This window comes from Halichondria panicea, chromosome 17 (assembly GCF_963675165.1).
Source record: "Halichondria panicea chromosome 17, odHalPani1.1, whole genome shotgun sequence".
NCBI lineage: Eukaryota > Metazoa > Porifera > Demospongiae > Suberitida > Halichondriidae > Halichondria > Halichondria panicea.
This window is the reverse complement of record NC_087393.1, coordinates 5,528,201-5,547,201: the sequence shown is the minus strand read 5'-3', so window position 1 is coordinate 5,547,201 and position 19,001 is coordinate 5,528,201. Positions and strand designations below refer to the sequence as shown.

At 43.1% G+C, this 19,001-nt stretch overlaps 3 protein-coding genes across 13 annotated transcripts in view; 1 reads left to right on the top strand and 2 right to left on the bottom strand.

Moving 5' to 3' along the window:
• LOC135351543 (uncharacterized) overlaps window positions 1–3,554 on the top strand; it is a 4,311-nt gene extending 757 nt beyond the window's left edge. The window contains exons 2-15 of one of the 10 annotated variants that reach the window (XM_064550569.1): window positions 1–1,382; window positions 1,437–1,508; window positions 1,592–1,678; window positions 1,754–1,831; window positions 1,877–1,966; window positions 2,019–2,108; window positions 2,162–2,251; window positions 2,305–2,394; window positions 2,447–2,536; window positions 2,589–2,678; window positions 2,731–2,820; window positions 2,873–2,962; window positions 3,015–3,104; window positions 3,250–3,554. The exon at window positions 1–1,382 is cut by the window's left edge and continues 162 nt beyond it. In XM_064550569.1, the coding sequence (XP_064406639.1) occupies window positions 1–1,382; window positions 1,437–1,508; window positions 1,592–1,678; window positions 1,754–1,831; window positions 1,877–1,966; window positions 2,019–2,108; window positions 2,162–2,251; window positions 2,305–2,394; window positions 2,447–2,536; window positions 2,589–2,678; window positions 2,731–2,820; window positions 2,873–2,962; window positions 3,015–3,104; window positions 3,250–3,428 (2,608 nt within the window). In that variant the 3' untranslated portion in view covers window positions 3,429–3,554. Of the gene's footprint in view, window positions 1,383–1,436; window positions 1,509–1,591; window positions 1,679–1,726; window positions 1,832–1,876; window positions 1,967–2,018; window positions 2,109–2,161; window positions 2,252–2,304; window positions 2,395–2,446; window positions 2,537–2,588; window positions 2,679–2,730; window positions 2,821–2,872; window positions 2,963–3,014; window positions 3,105–3,249 lie in introns of all 10 variants that reach the window. The other 9 variants (XM_064550568.1, XM_064550574.1, XM_064550571.1 and 6 more) reach the window with 9 other exon arrangements.
• Window positions 3,555–5,799: 2,245 nt separating this feature from the next.
• LOC135351548 (probable LIM domain-containing serine/threonine-protein kinase DDB_G0286997) lies at window positions 5,800–15,897 on the bottom strand. Of its 2 annotated transcripts, none has more exons than XM_064550582.1 (14): window positions 15,752–15,897; window positions 15,070–15,645; window positions 11,163–11,438; window positions 9,731–10,092; window positions 9,054–9,140; window positions 8,748–8,840; window positions 7,994–8,130; window positions 7,620–7,833; window positions 7,196–7,263; window positions 6,989–7,142; window positions 6,764–6,856; window positions 6,591–6,704; window positions 6,414–6,499; window positions 5,800–6,086 (listed from the first exon to the last, which is right to left on the bottom strand). In XM_064550582.1, the coding sequence occupies exons 1-14, from the start codon at window positions 15,795–15,797 to the stop codon at window positions 5,846–5,848; spliced, it is 2,547 nt and encodes an 848-aa protein (XP_064406652.1). In that variant the 5' UTR covers window positions 15,798–15,897; the 3' UTR covers window positions 5,800–5,845. The 2 variants fall into 2 exon arrangements, with proteins under 2 accessions (XP_064406652.1, XP_064406651.1); XM_064550581.1 differs by lacking the exons at window positions 15,070–15,645; window positions 15,752–15,897 and adding exons at window positions 11,502–12,092; window positions 12,200–12,358.
• A 570-nt stretch (window positions 15,898–16,467) lies between these two features.
• Window positions 16,468–18,975, bottom strand: LOC135351559 (uncharacterized). Its single transcript, XM_064550602.1, has 4 exons — window positions 18,799–18,975; window positions 18,090–18,665; window positions 17,761–18,036; window positions 16,468–16,908 (listed from the first exon to the last, which is right to left on the bottom strand). Exons 1-4 carry the CDS (start codon window positions 18,842–18,844, stop codon window positions 16,595–16,597), a joined length of 1,212 nt encoding a protein of 403 aa, XP_064406672.1. The 5' UTR covers window positions 18,845–18,975; the 3' UTR covers window positions 16,468–16,594.
• Window positions 18,976–19,001: the final 26 nt, after the last annotated feature.

The following is a 19,001-nucleotide window of genomic DNA, read 5'->3' as shown; positions in this document are numbered from 1 at the left end:
GCCTGGACCTGCACCATATCTCAGCATTGAGGAAGAGGAAGAATTGTCGAACTTTCTTGTTAAATGTTCAAGAATAGGATACCCTAAGACAAGGCAACAGGTTCTAGGAATTGTTCAGGAAATTGTTGGCAAACGGCGTCCAGATGTATGTGTAACAAATGGATGGTGGGAGAGATTTTCGAATCGTCACCCAAATATTTGTTTGAAAACTTCAATACCCCTCTCTTATGTCCGTGCCATGGCAGAAGATGAGGGATCACTGAAAGGTTACTTTGATCTGCTGGAAACAACACTGCACGAGAATGATATTTTTGATCATCCTAGTCATATATATAATTGTGACGAGACGGGCATGCCTCTCAATCCCAAGCCTTTAAAAGTTGTTAGTGAAAGAGGTGCCAAAAATCCATCAAATATCTGTGGCTCCACAAAGAACCAAGTATCGGTTTTAGCCTGCTCAAGTGCCACTGGACATACGCTTCCCCCTTACATAATTTTAGCACGAAAAACTTTGAACCAAGAGATTACATTTAATGAAGTACCTGGATCTAGGTATGGTCTCTCCACCAGAGGATGGATGGATATGCGTTTGTTTAGTGAGTGGTTTACAGTTCATTTTTTGCCTTATGCTCCTTCTGCTCGACCTTTACTACTCCTAATGGATGGCCACAAGTCACACTTCTGTCCTGAAATGATAAAAATGGCAGCAAAGGAAGGTATCGTACTTTTTGCTCTCCCCCCTCACACTACTCACTTGTGTCAACCCCTTGACAAAGGTCCTTTTGCGCCTTTAAAAATCGAATGGAGAAAAGTTGTGCATAAATTTATATCTGCTAACAAAGGTCGAGAAGTCACTGTTTATGATTTCAATACTGTTTTCTCTGAGGCTTGGTACAATGCTATGACAGCAAGTAATGTAATTTCTGGATTTAGATGCACGGGTATATACCCTTTCAATAGAAATGCTGTAAAAGCAAGATCTGAAAAATTCCGTAGGTTCGATCAAGATGCTCTATCAAAGGGGAGCAAGATCAACTATGTTCCTCTCTTCAGCCCCGACCGAGCTAGACACACTGACAGTAATCTTGATACAGAAGATGAAAATGATAGCAGTTCGAGTGCTTCTTCTCCTCCTTTTGGTAATAGCAGGTGCAACACACTCTCTCCCATCCAACACAAAACTCTCAAAGATTTTTTGGTCACACCTAAGGCACCAAACCGAGGAAAGGGTCCAGTGCCAAAGGGTAGGGTTTTAACAAGCCGGCAAAATTTGCTTCTTCTAGAAGAACAGAAAAAAAAGAAACAAGAAGAAGCTCAGCTCAAGGAAGATCGCAAGAATCTCCGAGAAGAGAAACTGCGGCTTAAGAAACTGAAAGTATCGGGTAAGCTTGTCTGTAATAATTATGCAATGTTTCATATTTTGCTCTCACTTTCAGCTGCCACCAGAAAAGCTTCTAAAAGTGCTCGCAGCAGAATAGCAACCAAAACTTCTGTCACTACTGTTGATGGTACTTTTTATTTTCATGCATGCATGCATGCATGCTTTAAGTTTCAATGTCTACTCCGTATATGTATCTTGAATTTCTTGCAGATTTTTCTCCTGAAGAAGAAGCCAGGTATGAGAGGAGACGTGAGGAGGGATATGACATTCCAGACCCACGCTACGAACGCTGGCTCGGTAAGAAATGCAAATTTGGAATATTTGTATGTACGTAGATGCGTATAGAAATGACTGTAGACCCCAACAATCTAGAAACAAGAAAGGGCCACTGTAATGATTCTAACAGTTCAGGTGACAACGAGCCGTTTCAAACGAAAGCAGTGTATGGAGGTGAGATAATGGTACATGTATGCGTTTTAATTATTGATTTGTTAGCTGCGTCCAAGGGGAGCCGTTCGGAGGAGAACAGTCTCTCTACTTCCCCTGTTATCCCTAAACCCACTCAGACTGGAGGAAGGGGTAGAGGTGAGATAGTGAACATGCTCTTTATTTAGAAAGTAATTAATTGATTTGTTAGTTACGTCCAAGGGGAGCCGTCCGGAGGAGAACGGTCTCTCTACTTCCCCTGTTGTCCCTAAACCCACTCAGACTGGAGGAAGGGGTAGAGGTGAGATAGTGAACATGCTCTTTATTCAGAATGTAATATAATTGATTTGTTAGCTGCGTCCAAGGGGAGCCTTCCGGAGGAGAACGGTCTCTCTACTTCCCCTGTTGTCCCTAAACCCACTCAGACTGGAGGAAGGGGTAGAGGTGAGATAGTGAACATGCTCTTTATTCAGAATGTAATATAATTGATTTGTTAGCTGCGTCCAAGGGGAGCCTTCCGGAGGAGAACGGTCTCTCTACTTCCCCTGTTGTCCCTAAACCCACTCAGACTGGAGGAAGGGGTAGAGGTGAGATAGTGAACATGCTCTTTATTCAGAAAGTAATTAATTGATTTGTTAGTTACGTCCAAGGGGAGCCGTCCGGAGGAGAACGGTCTCTCTACTTTCCCTGTTGTCCCTAAACCCACTCAGACTGGAAGAAGGGATAGAGGTGAGATAGTGAACATGCTCTTTATTCAGAAAGTAATTAACTGATTTGTTAGCTGCGTCCAAGGGGAGCCGTTCGAAGGAGAACAGTCTCTCTACTTTCCCTGTTGTTCCTAAACCCACTCAGACTGGAGGAAGGGATAGAGGTGAGATAGTGAACATGCTCTTTATTCAGAAAGTAATTAACTGATTTGTTAGCTGCGTCCAAGGGGAGCCGTTCGAAGGAGAACAGTCTGTCTACTTCCCCTGTTATCCCTAAACCCACTCAGACTGGAGGAAGGGGTAGAGGTGAGATAGCGAATATGCTCTTTATTCAGAATGTAATCAATTGATTTGTTAGCTGCGTCCAAGGGGAGCCGTTCGGGGGAAAACGGTCTCTCTACTTCCCCTGTTGTCCCTAAACCCACTCAGACTGGAAGAAGGGATAGAGGTGAGATAGTGAACATGCTCTTTATTCAGAAAGTAATTAATTAATTTGTTAGCTGCGTCCAAGGGGAGCCGTCCGGAGGAGTACGGTCTCTCTACTTCCCCTGTTGTCCCTAAACCCACTCAGGCTAGAGGAAGGGGTAGAGGTGAGACACATACGTAATCGTAATTATACCTGGAAGCTTTAATGACAGTTGGTGGCTATAATTATTTTACTGAGTATCGTAATATCCGAACATGTGTGCACACATAGTAATACGTGTATATAGTAATTCACTGTTATTATTACAGGAAGCAATGAAGCTATTCTGGTGATGTGCTGCACAGACGGCACTTGCAATCATCCCAGAGCAAGTAACTGGGTCAGCTGTGACAGCTGTGACGAATGGTTTCACTGTGTGTGTGCAGGTGTCAGAATTAATGATGCTCCAAACACTGAATTTATTTGCCATTGCTGTCATGGAATTTAGTTCTCTACTGGCGAGACAAGTGTTTATTATGTATGATTATTGACAATGAATGTGTGTTTATGGTGTGATTATTATTGTGTTGTTTATAAGCTTAATCGCGATAGATGCTTGACCTTTGACCTCTCAGTAATTGATAACATGCAACAACAATCTTTGTACTATCCTGCAAATCTCTTGTTCGCTATCTGTTGATGTAAGTCTAGGCTATATTTGTTGGACTAGAATAGTTCTTGCTTTAGAAGTAACAGTGTGAATCTGTATCTCAACAGGTGAGAAATACAAGCTTGTTGTCTGTAAAATGACATGTTTGGCTGATATTTGCATTCACCGACCACTCGAACATTCTGGACCCTATCTTTGCAGAAACAGAAGTTAGCAGCTTAGCTTTTTGCAAGCAGAGAGGTCCATAGCTGTGCTATAATATTCACTGCAAATGATAGCTGTCCAGTCTTTAGTTTGCAGAAGCCAAGCGTCCGAATATACGTGGTGGTTGATTATTGGTCGTTTACTCTAGAATGCGTACATGTTTTGGATCAATGTAAGTATATTCATTCTCTCCCTCATAGTTGATGGATGCATCTGTGTTGGGCATGTACAATGGATTGCTGGTCATACTGTGTCCGTCGATTGTCTTAGATAGTCGAGCTTAATAACCTCCTCTCCTGTGTGTGTGCATGCATGTGTGTGTGTGGGTGGGTGTGCATGCATGTGTGTGTGTGTGTGTGGTGTGTGTGTGTAGAATGTCAATCTCACATGCAGTTATATACAGCTGCTATTTTCCAATCATCACTGTCAGCTGGAGGAAGCTATAGTTACTTAGCTAAAGTAAATTGCAGCACTTCACTCACCATATGATAGATTAGACACACATGCATACAGACACTCACCAGTCCCAGCGCTGTACATATGGGTACCATTACTGATTCCCCCATGTTGTAGCTCAGATAGCACCTCAGGTGTCCATTCTCCTCCTTGTAAGAACACACACAACCAGCACCAACACACAGCCACCATCAGTAGCACCACAAACACCAGTACACCAACCACTCCACCCAGGACAACAGGGAGAGAGCCACCTGTCCCCCCAGAGGAGGGTGCTGCTGTATTACCGAGGAGGGTCTCGGTTGTGGACGAGGGGTCAGTACTATCTGTGGAGGGGGTAGGAGGGTCATTTCACTGTCGGTATGGATGTGCAGTGTATGCACAACAGTTAAACAGAGCAGCTGTAGATCTACTCACTTGTGATTGCATGTGGTTGCGTGGAACTGTAAGTCATACCAAGACAAAACCATGCAGGGACATACAAGCAAATATAAAGCACCAATTATATGTATATGTACTGGTACATAGATCTACCTTGAGTTGGGGCATGTGTCGGCTGAGTAGTTGGACCCTCTGTCTGTGTTGTCAGCTCAGGAGGATAGGCCTGTGTTGTCGGCTCAGTATAGTTGGGGCCTGTGTTGTCGGCTCAGGAGTTGGGGCCTGTGTTGTCAGCTCAGGAGTTGGGGCCTGTGTTGTCAGCTCAGTAGCTGGGGCCTGTGTTGTCAGCTCAGTAGTTTGGGCCTGTGTTGTCGGCTCAGCAGTAGTGGTCTCAGTGACTGTATGGAACAGCATCAAATGTAATAGATCTACCTTGTTCCTGAATGTCCAGAGTAAGCACTGATTGAGCACTGGCGGTAGTAGATCCAGGTACTGAGAATGTTGAGGCTGATGTACTGTCTAGTGTGTAGCTGGTAGAAGATGATGAGGACGCAAAGTAAATTCAAAATGCTGAGCTCTGGCGATTACGAGGGAGAATGATTCCAATGATGTCTCCCACCTCAACGTCAATAGATGGACTGACTGTACACTGCCTGACATTGTTAGTCTGAGTGCATCCAATTGGGAATGTGTATTCACTGATTCTCTCATAGTCATTGGACGTAGGGCCAGTGGGTCTCCAAATCTGCAGAATAGGGTAATCTCCTCCATCTCGAGTCTCTCCTGCTACAGACAATCCCACTAGCATCCCATTACAAGTAATCCTCATGGAAGGGAAGAGTCGCAGTTGCTGGGAGCTACTTATCCCCTGGAAGGGGCATGATGATGATGTACAGTTGTTGTTGGTAACTGAAAAAACCCATCAAGGCAGCTCTGACCTGCAGACCACATGCAAGGATTGATGCAGCAGTTGATATAGCTAACCATGCAGAATGCTATATCTAGATCTACGTACATACCTTGCCCATTAGTAATACACAGCACAGACAGTGAGAGCAAAAGGTAGACTGTAATGGTGGACATATCTCTGATAAACTTGTTTGTACAATCTTAATGCAACTTGTGAGTTGTGTCGTTCCTCCACCCTTAGCATTGTACAGCAGAATGCCATATAAAGGGATAATAATAATGATAAAACAATAAAAGAATGAATTGATCTACCAGTCGGCAGTTTTTGAGCCTTTCTTATGTCTACGTTTGCTCTGAATATCGCTAATCATATAATAGTCCTGTAGTTCAGTGAACAGTTCTTCCGTGACCTCGAGGGGTGCTCCTAGACACGCCACCTGCGGGTGGATACTCAAGTCCCTCTCCGCCCACGAGAGGAGATGGGAGGGAGAGTGAGAGAGCATGTTGAAGATGGCAGAGAACATTGGACGAACAGAGTAGTCGCTATGCCTGTAGGGGAGGGTTACGATTAAGGATTTGAATCAACACTTGTCTATCCATACAACCACAAGTTTATCACATGGTATAATTTTTATTATTGCAATTATTATTAAGACAATACAGCAATAGCGTATATGGACCACCCACCAACAATGCAGTATAAACTCTAACTGCATATTAAAGATGCGGACTATTAACACATGCTATATATGGATACTTCGGGGCTGGCTGTATTATAACACAGGGAGACATAAAAGCAAGTAACTATTGCAACAATTCAATGTGAACACTTTAGACCTCAAGACTAATGATAATGTTAGCACGAGTGCCACTCACCAGCATCTGATCATGAGCTCGTACAGTGGCCTCGGACAACCAGGGGGCGGGGCTAATCTGAAGCCACTCCCAACTAACTGCATACACTGCCATGCCGGGAAGAAAACAATAAAGAATCAAAATAGACACAATTCAGTAAATATATAGTTAGAAAGACGGTATCAAAGATTTGCGTACCTGAAGATTTGTAAATCCTTCAAATGGTTTGTGTCCCAGACTCCATATCTCGTACATGACACAACCAAAGCTCCATACATCACTGGCTGTTGAGTACTTGCGGAAATTCAATGCCTGCAACAAAACGGAGTATAATAATTAGAAGAATGAATACCTATACTGCAATGGCTTACTTCTGGAGCAGTCCACTTGACTGGGATGATGCCTCCATGTGTGATGTAGTAGTTGCTCTGTTCTAGATCTCTGGACATGCCAAAATCACCAATCTGGATAAATAGGTAAAGATCGTTAAGGTAACATTACAATAATTATATCTGTGTTTGGTAAAGATCGTTAACAAAATATAATATCTAGTGTTAGGTAAAGATCATTACTCAAGAACACAACTATTGACCAACCTTGCAAGTGCACTCAGAGCTCAATAAGACATTCCTTGCTGCCAGGTCTCTGTGCACAAATGATTTATTAGCGAGGTAATTCATTCCTGCAGATATCTCTCTACACAAGCGTAGCAGAGTTTGGGGCATTTCATCAGCCACCATCTCTCCTGGCCTGTGGGGTTAGAGTTTCAATTGTTCAACATTGTTGTACTAATGACAACTTACTGTGGTCTTTTCAATAACAGGTAGTTTCTGAGGTCTTCCTTTTGCATGTACTCCAGTACAATCATCACCTGTGCAATGAAATGAGTCCTTTTAATCGGCCATAATTTTAATTTGGATTGTCGAAATTATGATTTTCTGAAAGCTCTCAGCGAGTTCTTTCATAAGGTATGTTCAGCTCAACTTTATAATTTGGCCAAATTTTGGACTTTTCCCCCAACTATAGCCCACGGTTTTTTACTGAAATCGGCCCCAAAATTGACCTTTGATTTTAAACCACCATTTGAAAGATATCACTTCAGGCTTTCAGAAAATTAAAAAATTATTGACATTGGACCATCAGAACTAAAGTTACGGCCTTTCAAAACAAGTAGGTAAGTGTGATTCCATGGATCATGCACACGACTATCATGCCAGCCCCACTCACTGGTTCCCCCACAGTGACCACTCCGTACAGCTTGACCACGTTGGGATGCAGGAACTGGCCCATGATGGCCGCCTCCTGGAGGAACTTGACTTTGTCTATCTCTGAAGCCATTGGTTGTAGAGTCTTGACGGCCACCTCTATAGACTCCACACTAGTGGTCCACACTCCCATGTTGACAGTGCCAAACTGGCCAGAGCCGAGGTGCTTGATTATCCTGCAATGTGTACATTGTATTAGTCGCTACTTAATAGATTTGACTATTCATTTCAAGCTACTGGTAGGGACTGCGAATATTAGCAGAAAATGTGAGAAAAAAACATCAATATTCTCTATTAAATAATTAGTTGGAGCTCTTCATTAATAACAGGACTCACTGTATTTTCTGTCTCACGATCTCCCTGTACTTGCGTTTGGACAGCTGGTCATAGAGGGCCGTCTTACTGGAGGCAGGTCGCCAATAACTATCCTCTTGTTGGAAGAACCCATCCCTCGTTAAACTGCCCTCGTATTTCTGACATTTATGTGAGAGAGGGGATAATTTAGTGGGAGCACTTCTACTATAATAATAATAGCGGCCATATAGAATAGTTCGAGTTTATGCCAACAAGTCCCAAACAGGACATTGCGCATAGTAAACTGTAGCAACCACAAGTGCATGATAATATAACCTCCTAAACAAGGCTAAGAACATACTATAATAAGTGCTATAGTAACTAGCAGGTTAGGTAGGAGAGCTAAACATTGATCACCAAAGTCTTCACTTCCTTAAAAATAGAAATAGGCCCATGCAGTGTCTAATGATCATTATGCAGCTACAAGGGTGTACAATAGACCAGTCATTACTTAACAAGGTCTGCAACACAGACAGCTCCAAGTTGTGACTACCCATGTCTGCTATAATGCTGTCTTTAAAAAGTTGGCACACTTCACCAATCAACACAAGCTCTTCCACAATTAATTTAACAACAATGATTTCTACGTACGCTTCCTATAGTGCGAAGTAAACAGCCCCTCCATAGCACAGGAAGCACTTAGCTACACCAGACAATGTTTACTTTATATACCAACAATAGATCAATTATAATTATAGCCACTGCATGGGACTACAGTGCTCCAGTAATAACCCACCTTCCCCATCTCAGAGTAAATGGTAGAAGTGTCATCATGAGTGTCATTGCTGATGATGGTAGCCTCAGAGTAAGGGTAGGGTTTCCTCTCCTCCTATACACACAACACATACACACAATGACACGGTGAAACTCTACTATAGCTTTGGGGGATATTGACACATGCATTGAGTATTGCCATACTTTGTGAGGGCTCTCTAAACGTTATAGATAATTTTGTCCAGTAACTTTGAGAAGTATGGCCTGAAATTAAATTTCATCCCACCAGATAATAATTATGCGAGCGTTAGAACATCATTCCTCTCACCTCTGTGGGGACGTATATTCCCTCCTCTAGCACACTGTAGATTGGCTCCTTGCTCCTCTGGTCAGCCACTGATATTGGAGATACTCTCTGCATGGGGAATGCATGGCGTATCAAACACACTATTAATGGTATTACAAGCAAAGTATGTTAACATAGGGAAGCACTTAACAAAGGCATGTCAGAAACAATGCTAAGACTGTAAAAGAACAGCTATAGTATATACTGCAATCCAACAACAGGATATGGAGGCATGAACAGTTTTTATGGTCAACTAAGGCATGCAATGTTCACTACACTCCATTAGATCATGAGTGGCAATAGCTCTGTTTCAGCCACTAAAGGCCTCAGGGCCAGAAATGGTATTATTAACCTCATTATAGATGCTACCCCACACATGTGCATCAACAACCTGACACTTGACTGTCTTCTGCTGTCCCTAAAGCAGCCATAGTAACCAGGCTATACACACTTTGATGAACCCCTATACATAGACACACATCCTCCAACATGCATGTACTCTGTGATGACTAATAACAGCATAATAACATTTACCCTTTACAAAAACCAAGCGCATAACAGAGAGGCTTTGAGACCAGCTTTCAAAGCAAAATTGTCCTTAAAGGAGTGGGAGATTCTGGGGGAAAAGGTGAGACAGTAGGCCAGGTATACTCCCTCACCTGACCAGCTTGCTGCAGTGCTGACAGTGGGACCTCGTAGGGTTGCATGGTTACTCTGGGCAGTGCATACTCTGGGTCATCACTTCCACCTGGCTCCATTTCATAATGAGATTCAGCACCATTGTGGAGGTAGCCCTCTGCAAACTCGTAGTGTTGTGCCCCCCCGCTGGTCGTGAGCTGTGACTCGTGTGGTGGGTGGGGACTGGTTGTGAGCTGTGACTTGTGTGGAGGGTGGGGGCTGGTTGTGAGCTGTGACTCGTGTGGTGGGTGGGGACTGGTTGTGGGGCTGGGTGTAGAGTAGATATGGTGAGAATCGTTCACCAGTACAGTCTGAGTCAATCCACCATGGCCACCATGACCACCTGGAGAAGAAATGAAGCAGATAATAAAAACTCGTCATTTGAGTGGTGGTGGACAGAGAAACACATTAGGAGCAGTTTGTATTTCAATATTTATGTTGAAGCATCTAACTATCCAACTATAGCGAGATACCATCAATAATATTTTCAGTTTCAATTTATACAAATACATATTTTATTGCCAAAGCGTGACTAAATGAGATGTGTTCACTGCCACCATACACCAGTGATATCTTGTTGGGTATACAATCATTAGACTGTCATTCAGTCCTCCATTATTGTATCACAGCTATACCCTGATCCACCATTATTGAGGCATCACAGCTATGCCCTGATCCACCATTATTGAGGCATCACAGCTATGCCCTGATCCACCATTATTGAGGCATCACAGCTATGCCCTGATCCACCATTATTGTGGCATCACAGCTATGCCCTGATTTATGCATGCACATTCCCAACACAATGAGATATGTAATACAACAAATGTCAGCTGCCAAAATACAGAGAGTTGAGGTTAGTTAATGCAGTCAGCACATGTGGGAGAGAGTGGGTGAGGCGGTTCAAAGATGACTTCAGCAAACAGGTTAGAATTAAAATAGTACCGATGAACGATAAACATATTTTGTTTGCACACATTAACCGATGTATGAGGACATGAGTGAATATTTTTCATACCAACGTGACTGTAAAAGTGACGAATCCATAAAATGAAAAGTTGTGCTCCGTGTTAAGTATTGTCAAGACAACACAGGTGAAGGGTGTGTGTATAACATGGGGAATATTGTGGCTAGGGTAGTGGAGGGTACCTTATGCTAACAGGATAACCCTTGAGGCTATATATAGAGCAATGGAGGCTAGTTTATAATGGATGGAGCAGCTGTCAATATAAAACTGCATTAGCACCTTTCTCGACCCGACAACAATATAGGGATTCATCAACACACATGCATCCATCAAATAATCTCCAAATTATCACCTCTCTAGAATAGCACTATAAAAGGAATGACAAGCTAAAATGCAGGTCACAGTACACCTCTCAATGCAAGGCACCCCCTCTCTTAGCCACTCACCATACATTGGGTTTTCCAGGTTGGGGGGAGTTGGTTCCACTGGGACTTCATAAATCTTCTGCTGAGCTTTTTTTCTCCTCACAACTATTGCTATGATGACTGCCAGTAGCGCTATAACGATCACTAGGAGGAAGGCTGCTGCGATCCCTGCATATAGACCAACGTCCACTTCCACATCCAGTGGGGGGTCTGTGGTGGTACTAGGGGTAGAGGGGGAGGGGGTGGTTGTCATGGGAACAGTTGTGGGGGGTGGGGTGGTGATAACTGGCTCCTCAACTGTAGAGAATACAATAGACGGTACTAATGCTGAAATTGCATGAGATAGCAATTTAGGCTTACCAAATTCAGCAGCAATTAGAGGAAAAAATCTGAAATTTTCCATCGTAAAAACGTTTCCTTGCGGCCTCACTTCAATTAGATCATTTACATTACTAAATGATGAGACGTGCACACTAGCTGGAGCATTGTTAGCCCCTAAGTCTTGAAATGCAATCGGAAGACTCAGCTGGTCATCATCATCAAAGAACAAGAACCCAATAAACTGACTGTCCATCACAGGAAGTGGAGGATTGAATAAGTACTCTATCATATCAAGACTTAAGTTCACTTCACCGGCTAGGTAGGGTACATCGATTGTTTGGTATATAGCACGGATATTATTATCGGTATTTTCCATTTCATTCCAAACAGCTAATCTTGGTGGTGCTGTTTGACTTTCACTTGCATTAGTTCTCACTAGGATCCTGGACAGGTTTCCACTGCAGCCGAATCTCATGTTTGGGAATACCCAAAGTCTGAATGGAAATGCATCTAGGTCGTCTATCTCATCACCCCGAGGCAACAGGGTGGTGTTCAGCAATGATGATGGATCCTGAGCAATGTCTTGCAGACTGGTGAAGTTGTTCACACATTCCTTGCACAGAGCTGAACCTGTATGCCATGAATAATGCATCTAGTGATAACTGTAACAGAGTATGTGCATGCAAGATCTAGAGCAATGTTAGCTAACAGGGTTTGAATAATTTATCATTGCTTACCCAATAAAAGTGCCAGAACATTCAGTGATATCCAGAATACTTTCATAGCTGCTACTCTGCACCAGTGGCTCTATCTACAACTCTCTTATTACCTGTACTATAGTTACACGGCTCTATTGATATAGCTAGCAATAGACACAGCTACTGCATGCACAAAGACTTTACCAAACAGGAAGAGTATAAAGCATCCTGTCAATTTACACATTCATTATGGCAAGAAGCCACTTCAAAGATTATTGCATTGCAGAGCATTATCTAATAAGGTGCAGAATATACAAACAAACAAAAATAAAAGTCAGTAGTTCTACGTTGCAATTCCTGATATAGTTGATGGCCTATTGCCAGGTCAGCACCTAGTCTAGTGATGGAGAGGTGAGTGGCTTTGTCCTTGACAGACCACTTGAGTAAAGCTGTTGGCCTGCTCCAGTCTAGCAGCTATGTCCGTGAACCCAGGTCTCTGGCTCGGCTCAGGATGCCTGCAGTGTGTGTGTGTGTAGTGCGTGTGGTGTGTGGGTGTGTGTGTGGTGTGTGTATGTGTGAATCTGTCCTGGTCTCAGCACATTACCAACACTGTGAGGACATCCAAACAACAATTGGGATTGCTCCACAGGAAATTAAAAGATGCATCACAGCAATCAAAGCATACAATTTACAGGAGCTGTGCTACCTAAACTTGAATACTGCATCACAGTATGGGACCCCCATCAATCAACACTCACCAAGAAACTGGAGAACACCCAATCATTTGCCTGCAAAATCATAACCAAAGAAGAATGGAAATCTGACTATATTTTCTACTTAGGCCAATGTTAATCAATGTCTTGTTTCTGGTTACCTCCCTCCTCAAATTTCACTGCCTCATCAAAAAACTCATTATTATGACATCACTCCATTATTTTCATTAGCCACACCTACTTGTGGGTGTGTCACATGGTAAATAGCATAGATTGAAGCAGATTAGGGTAGTAAGATTTTCCTTTGTCATATTTGTGGTTTTATTGTATCCAGTGTGGTTATTTTAATTAACAGGAAATGGGGTTTTACAGGAAGTGATGTCACAATAATGAATAATGATAACCTCCCTCCCTCACTAGTGGTAAGGTGATTTCCAAACCAGAAGACATTGACGAACACTGGCCTTAACAAACTCCAACTCAAAGACCGCAGAAATATCCAAAAACTTAAAGTATGCTTCAAAATAATCAACAATGTTTTTGTGTTGTCCAGGGGAAGTCTTCACTAGCCATCTGAGCTACCTGACCTAACCTTATGCATACCTTGGTTTTGCATAAAAAAAAAAGAAAAAAAAGTGATGTGTGTAGACTGTAGTGTGTGTGGTGTGTGTGTGTGTGTGTGTGCAGTTAATAGCGGCCGGAGTACAATATACAAAGTACATTGTTAAAGGGAATTAATACACAAGTCAGCTCTTTTCATGGAGTACCTTGAGTAAGCAATTTCACATTAGCAATTAACAAGGAGGTGAAGTGGACGTGGGGACAAGGTTACAGCTGATCATGAGGCTCACACAATTTAAAGGGTTTTACTGACCATCGCTTTTAGGTGGTGTGGGCTATAGAACATGAACACACGAACACCACATATTTGGGTGATATCAATATCTCCCGAACTACATCCTGTATGATATCAATATCAGAGTATGATGTATACATGTGTCATAAGCCTTTGATGTGGTCTGTCACTAGGCTATACGGAATAATACACTTCGTAGGTATATAACAATGGCTAAAATCTATTTTCTTATCGGACAGTTGAGCCGTAAGCAACATTGTCAGAAGTTGTCACTTGGTAAGAATGATCTCGTGGAATAGCTGACCCATAGCAAATATTGTCAGCAGTAGCAATGTTGCTTGAAGTGGCTACTTGGTCTGTTTTAATCTCATCTTGACTGACAATTGGATTTCTTGCTAGAATGCGTACATCTTCTGGATCAATGTAAGAATACATCTCTCCCTCATAGTTGATGGATGCATCTGTGTTGGGCATGTACGATGGATTGCTGGTCATCATTTCAGTCTGTGAACGTTGTGTTTGAGAGTCGAGCTCAATAACCTCCTCTCCTGTGTGTGTGTGTGTGTGTGTGTGTGTGTGTGTGTGTGTGTGTGTGTGTGTGTGTGTGTGTGTGTGGAATGAGGGTTTCTTTCTCACTACCAGGGTTCATACAGAGGGGGGGGGGGTGCCCTGGGATCCGGATCATCCCCCCAGCAAAAGTGAATTAATGATGTATAACAAAACGTGGTGTTTACAAATAGACTGAAGCACACATTTCACCTCTTATGCAACAGGATAACCTTTGAGGCTAGGTAATGGATCAATAGAGGCTAATAATTTGTTCAGGCTTCCCGACATGCAGCACTATATTGGGATTCATTACAACGTATGACCAATGTTGTAACTCTCTAGCCTAGCCCTAGCACTACAATGTATATAGAAGGAATGACACATTTGTATGACAATAGTAGAGTCACTCTCCATCTCTCAATGCAGTGCACCCCCCAATTCCCTCTATAGTTAGCCACTCACTGCACACTGGGTTTTCCAGATTGGGGGGAGTTGGTTCCACTGGAACTTCGTAAATATTCTGTTGAGCTTTCTTTCTCCTCACCACTATTGCTACGATGACTGCCAGTAGCACTATGACGATCACTAGGAGGAAGGCTACTGCGATCCCTGCAATTAAGCCAACGTTCACCACCAGTAGGTCTTGTGAGGGGTTCGTGGTACCAGGGGTAGAGGGGGAGGGAGTGGTTGTCATGGGAACAGTGGTGGGGGGTGGGGTGGTGATGACTGGATCCTCAACTGTAGAGACAGTACTAAATGCTGGTGAAATTGAGACAGTAATTAAGGCTTACCAAATTGAGCAGCGATTAGAGGAACAAATCTGAAGTTTTCTCTCGTGAAAGGATCGAATGGTTGCATCACTTGAACAAAGTCATTTTGAAGATTTAATGCTGAGACATGCACACTGGCTGGAGCATTATTAGCTCCAACGTCTTGAAATGCAATCGGAAGGCTCAGCTGGTCATTCGTATCAGAGAACACAAACCCGACAAGCTGACTGTCCATTACAAGAAGTGGAGGATTGAATAAGTATTCTATCATATCAAGGCTTGAGCTGACTACACCGTCTGGGTAGGGTACATCAACTATTCTATATAGATCAATCGCAGTTTCCTTCCAAGTAGCTACTTCTGGTGCTGTTCGATTTTCTCTTAGTCTTGCATTAGTTCTCACTATGATCCTGGACAGGTTTCCACTGCAGCCGAATCTCATGTTTGGGAATACCCAAAGTCTAAATGGAAATGCATTCAAGTCATCTCTCTCATCACCCCGAGGCAGTAGTGTGATGTTCAGCAATGATGATGGATCCTGAGCAATGTCTTGCAGACTGGTGAAGTTGTTCACACATTCATTACACAGAGCTGAACCTGTATGCCATGAATAATGCATCCAGTGATAACTGTAACAGAGTACTGATAGGTATGCAAGGTCTAGAGCATGTTAGCTAACAGGATTTGTCAACTAGTGTTTTACCCAATAAAACTGACAGAATAGTCAGTGAAATCCAGAATACTTTCATAGTTGCTACTCTGCACCAGTGGCTCTATCTACAACTCTCTATTACCTGTACTATAGTTACACAGCTCTATTGTCCTAGTAGTAGCCATGGACAGGAAGAGTATAAAGCATCCTGTCAATTTACACATTATTGTGGCAAGAAGCCACTTCAAAGATTATTAAAAATCAGTAGTAGTAAACAGTTCTCATTTATACACACGTTGCAATTCCTGATATAGTTGATGGCCTATTGCCAGGTCAGCACCTAGTCTAGTGATGGAGAGGTGAGTGGCTTTGTCCCTGACAGACCACTTGAGTAAAGCTGTTGGTTCCTGCTCCAGTCTAGCAGCTATGTCTGTGAACCCAGGTCTCTGGCTCGTGTGTGTGTGGTGTGGTGTGGTGTGTGCAGTTAATAGCGGCTGGAGTACAACATACAAAGTACATCGTTAAAGGGAATTAATACACAAGTCAGCTCTTTTCATGGAGTACCTTGAGTAAGCAATTTCACATTAGCAATTAACAAGGAGGTGAAGTGGACGTGGGGACAAGGTTACAGCTGATCATGAGGCTCACACAGTTTGAATAGCTTTACTGACCACCGCTTTTAGGCGGTATGGGCTATAGAACATGAACACACGAACACCCACATAATATTATTTGGGTGATATCAATATCTCCCGAACTACATCCTGTATGATATCAATATCAGAGTATGTATACATGTGTCATAATCCTTTGATGTGGTCTGTCACTAGGCTATACGGAATAATATTCTTCGTAGGTATATAATAAGTCAAACAATGGCTAAAATCTATTTTCTTATCGGACAGTTGAGCCGTAAGCAACATTGTCAGAAGTTGTCACTTGGTCAGAATGATATCGTGGAATAGCTGACCCATAACAAATGTTGTCAGCAGTAGCAATGTTGCTTGAAGTGGCTACTTGCTCTGTTTTAATCTCATCATGACTGACAATTGGATTTCTTGCTAGAATGCGTACATCTTCTGGATCAATGTATGAATACATCTCTCCCTCGTAGTTGATGGATGCATGTGTGTTGGACATGTACAATGGATTGCTGGACATTATTTCAGTCTGTTGTGTTTGAGAGTCGAGCTCAATAACCTCCTCTCCTGTGTGTGTGTGTGTATATGTATGTGCGTGTGTGTGTGTGTGTGTGTGTGTGTGTGTGTGTGTGTGTGTGTGTGTGTGTGTGTGTGTGTGTGTGTGTGCGTGCGTGCGTGCGTGCGTGCGTGCGTGCGTGCGTGCGTGTATGTCTGTGCGTGTGTGTGTGTGTGTGTGTGCGTGTGTGTGCGTGCGTGCGTGCGTGCGTGTGTGTGTGTGTGTGTGTGTGTGTGTGTGTGTGTGTGTGTGTGTGTGTGTGTACGTGTGCGTGTGTGTGTGTGTGTGTGTGTGTGTGTGTGTGTGTGTGTGTGTGTGTGTGTGTGTGTGTGTGTGTGTGCGTGCGCGTGCGTGCGTGCGCGTGTGTGTGTGTGTGTATGTCTGTGCGTGTGTGTGTGTGTGTGTGTGCGTGTGTGTGCATGCGTGCGTGTGTGTGTGTGTGTGTGTGTGTGTGTGTGTGTGTGTGTGTGTGTGTGTGTGTGTATGTGCGTGTGTGTGTGTGTGTGTGTGTGTGTGTGTGTGTGTGTGTGTGTGTGTGTGTGTGTGTGTGTGTGTGTGTGTGTGTGTGTGTGTGTGTATGTATGTGTGTGTGTGTGTGTGTGTGTAGTTGAATGAGGTTTATTTCTCACTACCAGGGTTCATACAGAGGGGGAGGATGCCCTGGGATCCGGATCATCCCGACATACAGCACTATATAGGGATTCATTAAAACATATGACCAATGTTGTGTGCTAGCCTAGCCCTAGCACTACAATGTATAGAAGGAATGACACATTTGTATAGTTAAAATACAATACAGTAGAGTCACTGTACATCTCTCAATGCAGTGCACCCCCCAATTCCCTCTATAGTTAGCCACTCACTGCACACTGGGTTTTCCAGATTGGGGGGAGTTGGTTCCACTGGAACTTCGTAAATATTCTGCTGAGCTTTCTTTCTTCTCACAACTATTGCTATGATGACTGCCAGTAGCACTATGATGATCACTAGGAGGGAGGCTACTGCGATCCCTGCAATTAAGCCAACGTTCACCACCAGTAGGTCTTGTGAGGGGTTCGTGGTACCAGGGGTAGAGGGGGAGGGAGTGGTTGTCACGGGAACAGTCGTGGGGGGTGGGGTGGTGATGACTGGATCCTCAACTGTAGAGACAGTACTAAATGCTGGTGAAATTGAGACAGTAATTAAGGCTTACCAAATTGAGCAGCAATTAGAGGAACAAATCTGAAGTTTTCTCTCGTGAAAGGACCGTTTGGTTGCATCACTTGAACAAGTTCATTTGCAGTATTTAATGCTGAGACATGCACACTGGCTGGAGCATTATTAGCTCCAACGTCTTGAAATGCTATCGGAAGACTCAGCTGGTCATTGATATCAGAGAACACAAACCCAACAAGCTGACTGTCCATTACAGGAAGTGGAGGATTGAATAAGTATTCTATCATATCAAGGCTTGAGCTGACTACACCGTCTGGGTAGGGTACATCAACTATTCTATATAGATCAATCGCAATTTCATTCCAAGTAGCTACTTCTGGTGCTGTTTGATTTTCTCTTAGTCTTGCGTTAGTTCTCACTACGATCCTGGACAGGTTTCCACTGCAGCCGAATCTCATGTTTGGGAATACCCAAAGTCTGAATGGAAATTCATCTAGGTCATCTCTCTCATCACCCCGAGGCAACAGGGTGGTGTTCAGCGATGATGATGGATCCTGAGCAATGTCTTGCAGACTGGTGAAGTTGTTCACACATTCATTACACAGAGCTGAACCTGCATGTATGCCATGAATAATGCATCTAGTGATAACTGTAACAGAGTATGTGCATGCAAGATCTAGAGCAATGTTAACTAAGCTAACAGGATTTGAATGATTTATCAACTAGTTTATTGTTTATTTACTTACCCAGTAAAACTGCCAGAACATTCAGTGATATCCAGAATACTTTCATAGCTGCTACTCTGCACCAGTGGCTCTATCTACAACTCTCTTATTACCTGTAGTACTATAGTTACACGGCTCTATTGTCCTAGTATATAGCTAGCAATAGACACAGCTACTGCATGCATGAAGACTTTACCAAACAGGAAGAGTATAAAGCATCCTGT

Excerpts from the sequence above, each read along its gene's own strand:
- LOC135351548 (XM_064550581.1), bottom strand. The coding sequence starts at position 12,245 with ATGAAAGTATTCTGGATATCACTGAATGTTCTGGCACTTTTATTGG. Across the intron at positions 9,141-9,730 it reads CACTGCAGCAAGCTGGTCAG|AGAGTATCTCCAATATCAGT; the intron begins GTGAGGGAGTAT and ends TTCCCCATGCAG. Across the intron at positions 6,705-6,763 it reads TCAAGTGGACTGCTCCAGAA|GCATTGAATTTCCGCAAGTA; the intron begins GTAAGCCATTGC and ends GTTTTGTTGCAG.
- LOC135351559 (XM_064550602.1), bottom strand. The coding sequence starts at position 18,844 with ATGAAAGTATTCTGGATATCACTGAATGTTCTGGCAGTTTTACTGG. Across the intron at positions 18,037-18,089 it reads TCTAATTGCTGCTCAATTTG|TTGAGGATCCAGTCATCACC; the intron begins GTAAGCCTTAAT and ends CTGTCTCTACAG. Across the intron at positions 16,909-17,760 it reads TCTGGAAAACCCAGTGTGCA|GAGAGGAGGTTATTGAGCTC; the intron begins GTGAGTGGCTAA and ends ACACACACACAG.